Source organism: Coregonus lavaretus (genome assembly GCF_964263955.1).
Source record: "Coregonus lavaretus genome assembly, chromosome: 19".
In the NCBI taxonomy this organism is placed as follows: Eukaryota; Metazoa; Chordata; class Actinopteri; order Salmoniformes; family Salmonidae; genus Coregonus; species Coregonus lavaretus.
This window is the reverse complement of record NC_140006.1, coordinates 28,119,811-28,135,542: the sequence shown is the minus strand read 5'-3', so window position 1 is coordinate 28,135,542 and position 15,732 is coordinate 28,119,811. Positions and strand designations below refer to the sequence as shown.

Here is a 15,732-nt window from a genome sequence, read left to right as displayed (position 1 = left end):
TGTCTCCAGCTTCAGAGATTTTTGCAATTTGTTCCAGTCATTGGCAGCAGAGAACTGGAAGGAATTGCGGCCAAAGGAGGTGTTGGCTTTGGGGATGACCAGTGAGATATACCCGCTGGAGCGCAGACTACGGGTGGGTGTTGCTATGGTGACCAATGAGCTAAGATAAGGCGGGGATTTGCCTAGCAGTGATTTATAGATGGCCTGGAGCCAGTGGGTTTGGCGACGAATATGTAGTGAGGACCAGCCAACAAGAGCGTACAGGTCACAGTGGTGGGTATTATATGGGGCTTTGGAGACAAAACGGATGGCACTGTGATAGACTACATCCAATTTGCTGAGTAGAGTGTTGGAGGCTATTTTGTAAATGACATCGCCGAAGTCAAGGATCGGTAGGATAGTCAGTTTTACGAGGGCATGTTTGGCAGCATGAGTGAAGGAGGCTTTGTTGCGAAATAGGAAACCGATTCTAGATTTAACTTTGGATTGGAGATTCTTAATGTGAGTCTGGAAGGAGAGTTTACAGTCTAACCAGACACCTAGATATTTGTAGTTGTCCACATACTCTAGGTCAGACCCGTCGAGAGTAGTGATTCTAGTCGGGTGGGCGGGTGCAAGCAGCGTTCGGTTGAAGAGCATGCATTTAGTTTTACTAGTGTTTAAGAGCAGTTGGAGGCTACTGAAGGAGTGTTGTATGGAATTGAAGCTCGTTTGGAGGTTTGTTAACACAGTGTCCAATGAAGGGCCAGATGTATACAAAATGGTGTCGTCTGCGTAGAGGTGGATCTGAGAGTCACCAGCAGCAAGAGCGACGTCATTGATATACACAGAGAAAAGAGTCGGCCCAAGAATTGAACCCTGTGGCACCCCCATAGAGACTGCCATAGGTCCAGACAACAGGCCCTCCGATTTGACACATTGAACTCTATCTGAGAAGTAGTTGGTGAACCAGGCGAGGCAGTCATTTGAGAAACCAAGGCTATTTAGTCTGCCAATAAGAATGCGGTGGTTGACAGAGTCGAAAGCCTTGGCCAGGTCAATGAAAACGGCTGCACAGTACTGTCTATTATCGATCGCGGTTATAATATCGTTTAGGACCTTGAGCGTGGCTGAAGTGCACCCATGACCAGCTCGGAAACCGGATTGCATAGCGGAGAAGGTACGGTGGGATTCGAAATGGTCGGTGATCTGTTTGTTGATCTGTTTGTTGACAATTTCGGCGGCTAGTTTTAGAAAGAAAGGGTCCAGATTGTCTAGCCCAGATGATTTGTAGGGGTCCAGATTTTGCAGCTCTTTTAGAACATCAGCTGTCTGGATTTGTGTGAAGGAGAAGCGGGGGGGGCATGGGCAAGTTGCAGCGGAGGGTGCAGAGCTGGTGGCCGGGGTAGTGGTAGCCAGGTGGAAAGCATGGCCAGCCGTAGCAAAATGCTTGTTGAAATTCTCGATTATTGTAGATTTATCGGTGGTGATAGTGTTTCCTAGCCTCAGTGCAGTGGGCAGCTGGGAGGAAGTGCTCTTATTTTCCATGGACTTTACAGTGTCCCAAAACTTTTTGGAGTTAGTGCTACAGGATGCAAATTTCTGTTTGAAAAAGTTAGCCTTTGCTTTCCTAACTGCTTGTGTATATTGGTTCCTAACTTCCCTGAAAAGTTGCATATCGCGGGGGCTATTTGATGCTAATGCAGTACGCCACCATAAGCAGATGCTCAACGGTTGTTACATCCCAAAGCCCAACTCAAGAAAGGACCTGATTTACGAATGCATATACAGTTACAGCTGTTTGAGAAAGCATGCAAGATTGAACAAAAATGGACAACAATGTGAGATTTGATTAATCTATGTCAAGTCCTAGGTGATTGAGATCAGATCCACCCTCTTCCCCTGAGACACAAACACTCTGGTCCCCTGTTGTAACCATTTTCCCCAAGCATCTCTGTGCAGTCAGACCTTTGATTATTTTGTGCCACCAGGGCCACAATAATATTCCCCCTCTCTGATTGTCAGAGTGTAACCCCCTCCCCATGGGTTACTGCAGCCAGTGTTGCCAGCACTGCCACTACCTGGGTGGGGGTACCCCACCGGAATCCCCACTGGCTAGGTACAAGGTCGTCAAGGTTCTCAGAAGAAAGTTATTTGTTTCTGGCCATGTTGAGCCTGTAATCGAACCCACAATTGCTGATGCTCCAGATACTCAACAAGTCTCAAGAAGGCCAGTTTTATTGCTTCTTTAATCAGCACAACAGTTTTTAGCTGTGCTAACATAATTGCAAAAGGTTTTTCTAATGATCAATTCGCCTTTTAAAATGATAAATGATAAACACAACGTGCCATTGGAACACAGGACTGATGGTTGCTGATAATGGGCCTCTGTACGCCTATGTAGATATTCCATAAACAATCTATACAATAGCCATTTACAATATTAACAATGTCTACACTGTATTTCTGATCAATTTTATGTTATTTTAATGGACAAGAAAATGTCTTTTCTTTCGAAAACAATGAAATGTCTAAGTGCACCCCAAACTTTTGAACGGTAGTGTATGTATATCAAATAATAAAAAGTAAATAACATACTTTACAAAAACACAATACTATCCTAGATGTAAGTACAACACCTGATATAAATGATTTTCTACATTTTGTTTCATCTCCTATTTTACTGGTGTGGGTGCATTCATTCAGTGCAGGCAGGGTGCACCTTTGTTGCTATAACGTACTACTCCTGCGTAGTAGGGGGCAGTAATTCATCTTTGCCAGGAATGTAGGTTCGTTTGGTGTCAGACATCTGTGTAACCGAGGAGATTGAATATATGGTTTCTAATTCCCTAAACGTAGACAGACAGCGGTGAAGATTGTATAATTCTTGCAACTTTGTTATGATCGACTTGTTGACAATATCGTACAATTTCACCTAAAGAAGTTAGGTAACAGCGAGCTTGTGTGTATTCGTACATTGTTATTTTATCTTAGCTCGCTAGCACACATTAGTTAGCAAGCTAACATTAGCTAACTAGCTAAATAGCTGAGCCCGGATGCATTGAACTACAACAAGCCTTTGGCCTTGGAAGAGTTGAGCATCGGGCTTGAATTATGTCAAGCAACCGTCAACAGCAAACTGGCGGTGGAGCAGGGCCTGGGACAAGTAGCAGCAGTACCGGTGGCACTACCAATGCTAACGGTTCCACCAGCGTAGGCGGTAACGTTAGTGCGAATGTGAACAATTCTTCAAATGTTGTGCCCTCACGGACTCTGGCTACAACTGGCGAGGGATTGCTCGTACCTGCAGCGGTTGTCCAGTCTCCAAGAAGCTTAGCCACTCTAAGCAGACCCAGTTCATCCTCTTCTGGCACCAGCAGAAAACGTCCTCTCCACCAAGCACCTCTCTACAATGGTCTCTTGAATTCCTACGAAGATAAAAGCAACGATTTTGTGTGGTGAGTTTTCCTGCAAAATGCCAGCTAGCTTGCTAGCTACTTGGCTAACTTATTTAGCTAGCTAACTAGCTTGCTGACTTGGTTGGTCATTATATCTAGCTAGCTAGCTAGCTCAATTTGAGTGCATTCTTGTTTACAATGTCCGTTTGGCAGCTAGCTAGCCTGGTAGCTACAAAAGCTCAGATGCATATCATTAAAACAGACTCATTGATTATTCTCACTTATTTATTCTCACTTCAATAGTTGAACACTGTCAAAGTAAGGTTAATATTCCTAATTAATAACCAGATGTTGCATTGCATTTTCTTTTCAGCCCAATCTGTTTTGAAATGATTGAGGAGGCACACATGACAAAATGTGGACATAGTTTCTGGTAAGCAAACTTGATGACATTCGATAGGCTACAGTACATCCATTTAATTTCTATAGCTTTTAGTACAATTCATCAATATTAACTAGTTCCTTTGGTATCCTCCACCAATGCACCATTCATTTTTCACTATGCTGGTTTTCTTGAACTAACATACCGCATTCTATTTCTGGGTTCAGCTACAAGTGCATTCGGCAGAGTTTGGAGGACAGCAATAGGTGCCCAAAATGTAACTACATCATTGACAACGTGGATCAGCTCTATCCAAACTTTCTTGGTAGGTTTGTGTCTCTTGATATAGATGAGGTTTCAAAACAATTTCCTAGATATGTAGGTGGCTGCATTAATTATCTGTGGTATAGCAAGCTTCCCTACAGCCTTGTCACAGGCTTTGTCCCAAATGGCAACATATTCCATATTTAGTGCACAACTGTTGTATGAGCCCTGGTCAAAAGTAATCTTTGAACCTTTCCAATACATCACTCCTCCTCAATGGTAATGCTAGCTCTTGTTTTGATTACAGTCAATGAACTTATTCTCAAACAAAAACAGAGATCAGATGAAAAACGGCTGAAGATGGACCATCCGGTAAGTGCTTCAGCGAATCAGGTCTCATACACACACTTGCACAAGAAACCAGACCTGGGTGAAATATTACAACAAAATGCAGACAACAACATTATGGGCCAGTTTCCCCAGACACAGATTAAGCCTGGTCTTCAATTTAAAAGCAACCTCAATGGAGAATCTTCATTGAAAAAGCTTCTTAGTCCAGGACTCTGCTTAGTCTGTGTCCAGGAAACCGCCCTTAAAACTTTACCCTAGCAATTGTTGTTGGTGTGTATGAGGTGGTCTAATAGTGAAGGAACCCAACAGTTAACCCAATCTACCAGAAGTGCCTACCTAATTGTATATTTATCTTGTTTTTAGAATGGGTCAAGATGGCAAGTGTTCCAAGACGTCCTGGGCACAGACCAAGAGAACCTAGATCTTGCTAATGTCAACTTGATGCTGGAACTCCTTGTACAGAAAAAGAAACAGCTGGAAGCAGTATGTATATTTTGTTTAAGCAGTGTATATTTAACCAGCAGGAAATTAATGGCGGGCAGACGGCGGTACACATTTGACATTTTAGTCATTTAGCAGACGCTCTTATCCAGAGCGACTTACAGTTAGTGAGTGCATACATTTTTCATACTGGCAAGCGCCATGCTCTACCAACTGAGCTACAGGAGGCTACACTCACCCAATGTTAACTTTTATGCCTTTCCCTAACCCTTACCATAACCTCACTGAGGTTAACCATAACATAACCCCTTATCGAACCCAGGTGTGCATGCTTGTACAGCGACCAGCAGCAAGGTATTTCTCCTCATGCACTCCTTGCTGCTGCAAAACCAATTGCCCTCTGGGACAAATAAAGTTGAAACTTGAACCCCCCAAAAAATATCTGCAGGTCAAATATACACTTTCTTTTGTTTATTCATAACTTTAAATGAAATTAATCCTGTTAAGTGGATATGGGCTTTGTAGTCATACCTTGATCGACCATTAACTCTGTCTGTTTATTCCCATAGGAATCACAAGCTGCTCAACGTCAGATCTTAATGGAATTCCTCAAAGAAGCAAGAAGAAATAAAAGAGAGGTGTGCCCAATGTCTGTTTGGGATCTCATTTTATGTTTCAATATTTACTTACAGTACTAATCTATGTGAGGAAATAACCATTAGTTATTGTGTGTTTAATCATTCAGCAACTGGAGCAGTTGCAGAAGGAGCTAAACTTTTTGGAGGAGGATATCAAGCGTGTTGAGGTAAAATAATGTACATGGCTAGCTCTCCTAACATTTCTGTACTCCTGAAATGGATTAGAAGTCAGAGATCTGGTTTCCCTGACACAGATTATGCCTAGTCCTGGACAAAAAAATATGTGTCCCAGAAAAACCGCCCCAGAATGTGATAAACTTAGTCCTCCTCTGTGTTCTTTGGTTTTCATGCAGGTAAAGGCTGTCTTTTGAGGAGTTTTTAAAACTAAGTACATTGTGCATTTTCTAGGAAATGAGTGGACTGTACTCACCAACGAGTGACATGGATCGTAACTTGGACAGCACTGTGCCAAATTTCGAGGCTCCCTCACCTGCACCCAGGTAAAACAAAATTCTGTCCGGTACTTTAGGTTGTCTTGCAAAAGGACCAAAGTAATTATCTGACTCAGAATATACATTTGGGATCTCTGTATGAATATCCTTTAAAAGTTGAGCTTTTACAGGAGACACACTGATATATACTTACGGTAACAAACTAATTCTTGCCTTTACAGTAGTCTTATAGATTCGACAGAGTACGTGAGTCAACCACCAGGTTTTGGTGGAACTTCCCAGGTAAGTCTGACCCACTTTAGTTTTCTGAGGCTGCATCCCTATTCTCCAGTCTTCTCCAGAAACTTCTAGTCATGGATTTAAAAGCATAGGATTGGTGTAAGAATTGGCTGGAGTGTTGTTAAATCCATGCAAGAAAGTGTGCAAGTTTACACTTTGGGGGAAGGGTGGAGAATCGAGACGCAGCCATAGTGAACCATTGATGTTGGGGGTTCAGGTTCACGTTCTGCAAATGCATGTGTTTAGTGTCTGTCTGTGATTTAAAATGTTCTATTTTACCAAAGGGGAAGAGGCAAACGTGGTACAACAGCACTCTGGCTTCGCGGAGAAAGAGGCTCACAGCGCACTTTGAAGATCTGGAGCAATGCTACTTCTCTAACCGGATGACCCGATTAACAGGTACCTTCTAGGTTTCCGTCGAATTTTACTTAAAAGGCTTCTCTGGGTAAAGTAATGTCCTTGTATTCCAAAAGAGGAAGGGTGATTGTATCTCCCACAAATGACCGCAACAACAACCCTCTAGGTTTAACTTTTAGCTGACTGAGCTGCATTATCTTGCAGAATCTATTTTAGGCTTGAGGCTCCTGCCCTCTGGCTGACTTGCATGGCGCTCACAAGACATAAGGACGAATCAGATAATAAACAACAAAAACATTATTTACTTTCTAATGGTGTTCAGGATTAGATATTTATTGTTTGTCATGTCTTGTTTTAGATGACAGCAGGAACCTAAATCAACTGGATGATTTCATGGAGTGTCTCTCAAAGTTCACACGGTACAACTCTGTGCGGCCGTTGGCGACCCTGTCTTATGCTAGTGATCTCTACAACGGCTCCAGTATTGTCTCTAGGTAATGTCAACCCTCAACTGTCAAACCCAAAACCTTTGATGGCTTAGCTAATTATACTGAACAAAAATATAAATGCAACATGTAAAGTGTTGGTCCCATGTTTCATGAACTGAAAAAAATTATCCCAGACATTTACCATAAGCACAAAAAGCTTATTTATCTCATTTTATAAACAAATTTGTTTACATCTCTGTTAGTGAGCATTTCTCCTTTACCAAGATAATCCATCAAGTTTTGAGGGAGCGTGCAATTGGCATGCTGACTGCAGGAATGTCCACCAGAGCGATTGCCAGAGATTTGAATGTTCATTTCTCTACCATAAGCCGTCTCCAACGTTGTTTTAGAGAATTTGGCAGTATATCCAACCGGCTTCACAACCGCAGGCCATGGGTAAACACGCCAGCCCAGGACCTCCACATCCGGCTTCTTCACCTGCGGGATTGTCTGAGGAGGGGGAGTGCTGAGAAGTATTTCTGTCTGTAATAAAGCCCTGTTTTGGGGAAAAACTCATTCTGATTGGGTGGGCCTGGCTCCCAAGTGGGTGAGCCTATGCCCACCCATGGCTGCGCACCTGCCCAGTCATGTGAAATCCATAGATTGGGACCTAATGGATTTCTTTCAATTGACTGATTTCTTTCTATGAACTGTAACTCAGTAAAACCTTTGAAATTGTTGCATGTTGCGTTTATATTTTTGTTAGATTTAGCACAATCCTAATGTTTAGTATCCACTTTGACCTGCAGATGGCGCTCTTGTATCACAATACATCTTCCATTTGCCGCCAGAGTGTAGCTGAAGGCACCACTATGTCTGTTGCTAGCTCTATCTCTTATCTATCTCTATGGAAAAGTACTAATGTAATCTGATGGGAGACATAGTGTGGTTCACAGTTGGCGCCTCATTCCCTATATAGTACTGGTCAAAAGTAGTGCACTATATAGGGAATAGGGGGCCTTTTAAGATGCTACCATGCTTTTTCTTATGATGAAATAATGCTTCATTGCACGCAACTAAACTCACCATTGTGTTACTCGTTTGATTGAGCTTGATGTTTTGCTCTCTATCGCTCTCGTCTCTGCAGCATTGAATTTGACCGTGACTGTGATTACTTTGCCATCGCTGGCGTCACCAAGAAAATCAAGGTGTTTGAGTATGGAACGGTGATCCAGGATGCTGTGGACATACATTACCCTGTCAATGAAATGACGTGCAACTCCAAAATCAGGTGACCTTTCAACCTGTCTTAACATTGAGAATTACCATCTGTATTACAATAGAAACTACACACTTTTAAACAATGTTTATTACCTTACAGTGGGTGCCCTATTCTGGATATTATTTTAAATGCTGGCATAGATTTATGTATCTGTTTTCTTTATCAAGCATATTCATTAATCCTCATAGAAACATGGAACAGGTCTCGGCTCTTACATCCCCATGTGTTTTGTATTTCAGCTGTATCAGCTGGAGCAGCTACCACAAGAATCTGTTGGCTAGCAGCGACTACGAGGGAACAGTCATCCTGTGGGATGGTTTCACTGGCCAAAGGTCAAAAGTCTATCAGGTATGCACCTGGCGCGCTCATTCCCCCGAGGTTCCCCCCTTTCAAATACCACTGCTCTAATACAATGGAACAAACAAACCACAGCTGTGGAGATTGTTGCGACTAATGCCACCTACTATACCCAGAAGCTTTTACTTTTGTTTGATTTTCTTTGGACACTACACTCAATCCATTACTAAATGGAAACAGACACTGTTGCAGATGTACTGTATGAAATACATATTTAATGCACTCTATCCTCAAAGTAAACCTTTGCTAAAATATGTACCCCAGTATTCCTGGGCTAGTTAGATATTTACACTGTCTGTAGATGGAAATCTATTCCGTTATAAAAGTCAGTTATGTTTGTTTCACACCTGTGATGTTCCTCCAGGAGCATGAGAAAAGGTGTTGGAGTGTTGATTTCAACCTCATGGATCCCAAGCTTCTAGCCTCTGGTTCTGATGATGCAAAAGGTAATGTTGAAACGATGCAGTCGTTTGTTTGCATTTCTCCCAAGGTCCTAATAAACAAGATGCCTGCTGGGTTTAAAGGGAACGTATTGCTAGTCTCAACATCTTTGGTGTTTTGTTATTAATCTAGGATTGTATCTGGTTTTTGTTTGTCTTTCAGTGAAGTTATGGTCTACCAACCTTGACAATTCAGTCGCCAGCATCGAGGCCAAAGCAAATGTGTGCTGTGTAAAGTTCAGTCCGACGTCGAGGTATCACCTTGCTTTTGGATGTGCAGGTAGGTTGATCTGTGATGCTACTTCTTCTTCCAAACCTCTTCCAATGTATTGATTTGTGTGAAGGATGAGTTGAAACATGCATTGCACTTCATAAATTTTTTTTGTGTGAAGGATGAGTTAACATGCATTGCACAAGTTTTTAAAACAGTCATTTTCTGTGTTTTCTCCCAGACCACTGTGTCCACTACTACGACCTCCGCAACACTAAACAGCCCATCATGGTGTTCAAAGGCCACAGGAAAGCTGTGTCCTACGCTAAGTTTGTCAACGGAGAGGAAATTGTATCTGCGTAAGTCTCTTCAATCAAATTATGTTCAGGAATGTCACAGTTTGACAATTTGACCGTATGGTAAATGTTCCCCAAAATATCACAGCATTTTCCTGTTAAGTCCCTGATCTGAAATGAAAAATACCATATTTCGTAGTTGAAGTACATGTTCTGCTGACATAGTTCCTCTTCTGTACCACACAGCTCAACAGACAGCCAGCTAAAGCTGTGGAATGTAAACAAGCCCCACTGCTTGCGCTCGTTCAAGGGCCACATCAATGAGAAGAACTTTGTTGGCCTTGCCTCCAATGGAGACTATGTTGCGTGTGGTAAGTGGGACCGCATTGACAGCTGCATGCTGTGTGGAACTGGAAAAGTCCTTCAGTGGATGTGAAAATGCTTTTACTCAGATTGACACAATCAGATTGACATTCATATATGGCTTTAGAATTCATGACGTTTGGGGACAGTCTATTCAATTACCAATCGTGGATGTGTTTTCAGTTGTTTAAGAATGCATTTAGGGTGCTTTCAAATGTAGTGAGTACTTTGATATAGTGAGTACTTTAATATGATGGGTACTAAAAGATCTGATGAACCGGCAGATTTTGGAGTTCAATCACTGACAATGATGTCATTCTTCTCGCTACAGGAAGTGAGAACAACTCACTTTATCTCTACTACAAGGGGCTGTCCAAGACACTGCTGACATTCAAGTTTGACACTGTGAAGAGCGTGCTGGATAAAGACAAGAAAGAGGACGACACCAACGAGTTTGTCAGCGCCGTATGCTGGAGAGCTATGCCTGACGGGGTGAGCAAGAGAACTGTGTGTCAGTCAGATCAGTGGAGATTCATGTCTGATATCCTCTTTTATATGTCTGCGTTACGGTTAAGCCTCTTGAAACGGCTGCAAACTAAATATTTTCTGACAACAAATGTCTGTCTTGTGACCTTAATAATGCTCCCAGTATAGGGTCTATAAGAAACTAGGGCGTTCCTCCAGGAAGAAGGACACCACTGTCCAGTGGAGCATGTTATTACTCTCTGACACAAGGGAAAGTAACTGCCACACAAGAATGGCTCAAAACACAAACAGTTTGGTCTAAGATAATGGTCACAATCCCAAACGCATCAACCCACCTACAATGTCCATGGTTGGTAAATAGAAAAACACAGGGTTGAAATACCTGGCAACACAGTCATACACCAAGGTATGTCACTGCTTAAATTAACCACCTTTGAAAAACCCTGATGAAGGCTATGGGTCAAAACGCATTGGTTTTAACAATAATGAAGCATTTTAATAACGACCTCTCCAAAAGTTGCAATTTCCTCTTCACTTCAGTTTCTTCCTTAATTAATGGGCCTTGGTTGGAGAGCGAGGTAGCAACATCGTTCCTTTCTCTTTGCATTGAATTTCCCTTACCAGCATAGCTCAGTTTTCTACAGTTTTTCCACCAAATGTGAAGTTAATAACCTGATGATATTGTTTGAATGTTATGGATACATTTATAGACAGGCTCTTCTTTGAGGCCACAGTATTGTCATTTAGTAAAAGCATAATTTTTTAAAATAATGTTTGTGTCAATCAACCATGAGTACTAATTTAACAGTTTCATGGTTTGTGTTTGTGTCCTCTTGTAGGAGTCCAATGTGCTGATTGCTGCAAACAGTCAAGGAACAATCAAGGTTTGTTTTGTATTGTATTTTACTCTGCCCGGTTTCCCGATAGCGATGGAACTTAAGCTTACGAGGGTTTTAACGACGCATCTTTCCTACAACAGCCGAAGATGTAACATGCGTTTCCCAAAACACCACGCAGAGAGAACGGTCACTAAGTGCGTCGTTGGAGCATGAGTCGATACTGATGGGATCGAAAGAAAGGGAGTGCTGCTCTCGGATCAGTTTTCTCCATTTAAAATCGTACCTTATCTTACCTTATTATTTCACAATACTGTTGACGGATCAGCTCCTAGAGAAAGATTACCACGTACAGCTGCAAATAGTGAGGCGGCATATTCTAATGCTTACCCTATTATAATGCACTAAATCACAGATTTGGCACGTCATTGCGCACTTTAGGCTACACGGCATGACATATGTTGAGACAAATTGCAGACAGTAGCCTACAAGTAGCAAAATAAAACAATTGATTGAACATGAAATGTATTTCAGTATGATTGAAATGGGCCTATAGCCTACTGTTTATATGTTAATGTATCATCTCAGTTTTCATTTGAATTATCATTTTATACATTGCTTGTTTGTATCAATTGCAAAGACATTGGCAACGTTGTATTTGTTAACTTTGTTCTGAAGTTATTGGCAGTTACAGAGAGATGGATAAACCATGTGATTCTATGTTTAGCAGAGATCTTCTGTGTATAAAGTGACTTGGGAGGGGGGAAAAAGTATCGAACAACGCACTAAGCTGTTCTGCGAGTGGTCTGAGGCAGGTGTTAGATTACGAGTGTTTTCAAGTGCAATGTTAAAAACGATGGTTTTGGGATAGGGCAAAGCGTCAATACAGGACTAAGATTGAATCGTACTACACCGGCTCCGACGCTCGTCGGATGTGGCAGGGCTTGCAAACTATTACAGACTACAAAGGGAAGCACAGGCGCGAGTTGCCCAGTGACACGAGCCTACCAGACAAGCTAAATCACTTCTATGCTCCCTTCGAGGCAAGGAACACTGAAGCATGCATGAGTGCATCAGCTGTTCCAGATGACTGTGTGATCATGCTCTCCATAGCCAATGTGAGCAAGACCTTTAAACAGGTCAACATTCACAAGGCGGATTACCTGGACGTGTACTCCGAGCATGCGCTGACCAACTGGCAAGTGTCTTCACTGACATTTTCAACCTGTCCCTGACTGAGTCTGTAATACCAACATGTTTCAAGCAGACCACAATAGTCCCTGTGCCCAAGAACATGAAGGTAACCTGCCTAAATGACTACCGACCCGTAGCACTCATGTCTGTAGCCATGAAGTGCTTTGAAAGGCTGGTCATGGCTCACATCAACACCATTATCCCAGAAACCCTAGACCCACTCAATTTGCATACCGCCCCAACAGGTCCACAGATGATGCAATCTCTATTGCACTCCACACTTCCCTTTTCCCACCTGGACAAAAGGAACACCTAGGTGAGAAAGCTATTCATTGACTACAGCTCAGCATTCAACACCATAATGACTTCAAAGCTCATCACTAAGCTAAGGACCCTGGACTAAACACCTCCCCCTGCAACTGGATCCTGGACTTCCTGATGGGCCGCCCCCAGGTGGTAAGGGTAGGTAACAACACATCTGCCACGCTGATCCTCAACACGGGGGCCCCTCAGGGGTGCGTGCTCAGTCCACTCCTGTACTCCCTGTTCACCCATGACTGCATGGCCAAGCACGACTCCAGTACCATCATTAAGTTTGCCGACGACACAACGGTGGTAGGCCTGATCACCGACAACGATGAGACAGCCTATAGGGAGGAGGTCAGAGACCTGGCCGTGTGGTGCCAGGATAACAACCTCTCCCTTAACTTGATCAAGACAAAGGAGATGATTGTGGACTACAGGAAAAGGAGGACCGAGCACATCACCAACAAACTATCATGGTCCAAACACACGACCGGGCACGACTAAAGATTTGGCATGGGTCCTCAGATCCTCAAAGTTATACAACTGCACCATCGAGAGCATCCTGACTGGTTGCATCACCGCCTGGTATGGAAACTGCTCGGCCTCTGACCGCAAGGCACTACAGAGGGTAGTGCGTATGGCCCAGTACATCACTGGGGCCAAGCTTCATGCCATCCAGGACCTCTATACCAGGCGGTGTCAGAGGAAGGCCCTAAAAATTGTCAAAGACTCCAGCCACCCTAGTCATAGACTGTTCTCTCTGCTATTGCACGGCAAGCAGTACCGGAGCGCCAAGTCTAGGTCCAAAAGGCTTCTTAACAGCTTTTACCCCCCCACCCCCACCCCCCCCCACACACACACACACACTTTTTACGCTGCTGCTACTCTCTGTTAATCTATGCATAGTCACTTTACCTCTACCCACATGTACATATTACCGCGACTAATCTGTGCCCCCGGACATTGACTCTGTACCGATACCACCTGTGTATAGCCTCGCTACTGTTATTTTGCTGCTGCTCTTTAATTATTTTATTTTTATTTTTTACTTAACACTTATTTTTCTAACTGCATTGTTGGTTAAGGGCTTGTAAGTAAGCATTTCACTGTAAGGTCTACACCTGTTTTATTCGGCGCATGTGACAAATACAATTGGATTTGATTTTGAAACAGCTCGGAGGTTTAACGATGCTCCTACTAATGTTCTAACGATGAATTTAGGCTTAAGATGCTTTTGGGAAACCGTGCCCTTGACTCTGCTTATGTATTTAGCATTCACACAGTCTTTCTCTGGTTTGGGAACTCGGATTAAAGTTCTCCGTCACTGTGACGGATTTCCGTCATATGGATTCTGGAGAGGTCGTTTTTGAGATAATAATAAAAATATCTCTGGGGTGGAGGGGTGGTTTAGAGATGACATGGCCTAATACAGAAGAACGAAATATTTTTCCTCTTTTGTTCTCTATTGCTCCTCTAGCAAGGGGGAAGGCTGATGACATCACAACTTCCCATCAAACCAACTCATGAATGCCCTATTCCTTGAAGTTTGTTTAAAAAACACTATTTTGCTCAAAACATTATTTTTACCCTTTTAGTGTGTATACTTGGGTTATCACTTTTTAACAGGCACATTCAAAAAATCATTGGACGTCATTAAGTTTGTCATTGGATTCTTTTTTTGGGCTGCGTGAAGTGTATCAGAGGTTTGTCAGCCTAGGAAAAATGGAGGCTACATGGTTTATTCTTTCTGCTCACCTGTATTTTTCTCTCTCTATAGGTACTTGAGCTTGTTTAAGGGTCCTTCAGGTCTCATCAAAGCCTCTGGAAACTACGGCTCCATTTCTTTCATGGCCAGTCCGGGGATTGGAGCATATAGTTGCTTGGTTGAATGGAAACTTTGTCATTCTAGATCTGAGGTTCTGACCAGATTGGGAGAAAGAACAAAACAAAGTCCTTTTGATTTTAATGAGCAAGAATACTTTGGAAAAGACTTTGAGCACATCATACACTAGGATTGTGGATGTATGTAATTCAGAATGAGATTGAGAAGGGCCTTTCTGCACAAAAGTGGAAGATCTTTTGAAAGCCTCTATTTGAATAAAGTTAATGACTAATAGAACATCTCTTAACATGATTAGACATTTAATTGAAATGTGTTCTTTTTAATGAACTCATTAGAGGTACATCCAGCAAGAAGCTAAGTTGCATATTTAAAGGCCAAAGCACAAGTCAAAATGAAAATAAATTGCAAAATGACTCATTGTATGAATGCTTTTGAGCCCAATGTATCCATCTGTCATCCTCTTCAATAGTCTTTGGTTTATCCGTATGTTTAGACTGTGTTTGACGAGTCAAGCAATGGCAACATATTTTAACTGGACTTGTTTTCATTCTACAATAAAGTTTTCAGTGGTATGGCTTAGCGTCAAGAATGTTGAGTTTGAAAACGCAACGGAGGATTGACTAATGACTTCGAGACATTTCACTCATGTTACAGTATATTTCTCCTTTGTCAGTGAACATGTATTTGATAAAACAAATTCTGTCTCCAAAATACTTTCATTTTGTATTAAATCATGATACATGTTGCAACCAGCACACATCCAACACATGAAATCAAGTGGATTTGCTAGGCAGCCAAGATGTACCTATTTTCTGAGAAATGACCAAGAGATGTTCTGTATTTGTATACCTGAATAAATTATTTGCAGGGAACATTGTCTTTGCATTGAGTTATTCTTGGTTTAAAAAGGAGGAATGTAAGACTGAAATTGACTAGTCTAATGTTCCCTGACTTTCACAGTTGCATCTGATCTTGATTACTTTGATATCTTCACAATTTTTTACGGGACAGCTTCCTTGAACAATCAATTTAACATTAATTATTTACAGGACTGTTTTCATTGTCACCCATTGAGTTCCTGTCTAAGTATTATTTTCAGAAAATCGTCTCATTTTCCATTTCTACTTTGACTATTTCATCATTATTTGT

At 42.1% G+C, this 15,732-nt stretch overlaps 1 protein-coding gene across 2 annotated transcripts; it reads left to right on the top strand.

Annotated features, from left to right (window-relative positions):
* Positions 1-2,773: 2,773 nt before the first annotated feature.
* On the top strand, positions 2,774-15,455 carry LOC311146386 (E3 ubiquitin-protein ligase COP1-like). 2 transcript variants are annotated; one of them, XM_084182883.1, is made up of 20 exons: positions 2,774-3,437; positions 3,751-3,810; positions 3,987-4,084; positions 4,331-4,395; positions 4,738-4,857; positions 5,385-5,453; positions 5,561-5,620; positions 5,862-5,953; positions 6,127-6,187; positions 6,469-6,583; positions 6,900-7,035; positions 8,117-8,260; positions 8,491-8,599; positions 8,976-9,054; positions 9,212-9,328; positions 9,501-9,618; positions 9,802-9,926; positions 10,250-10,410; positions 11,244-11,288; positions 14,518-15,455. In XM_084182883.1, the coding sequence occupies exons 1-20, from the start codon at positions 3,094-3,096 to the stop codon at positions 14,533-14,535; spliced, it is 2,136 nt and encodes a 711-aa protein (XP_084039009.1). In that variant the 5' UTR covers positions 2,774-3,093; the 3' UTR covers positions 14,536-15,455. The 2 variants fall into 2 exon arrangements, with proteins under 2 accessions (XP_084039009.1, XP_084039008.1); XM_084182882.1 differs by having other exon boundaries at positions 8,973-9,054.
* The last annotated feature ends 277 nt before the right edge of the window (positions 15,456-15,732 follow it).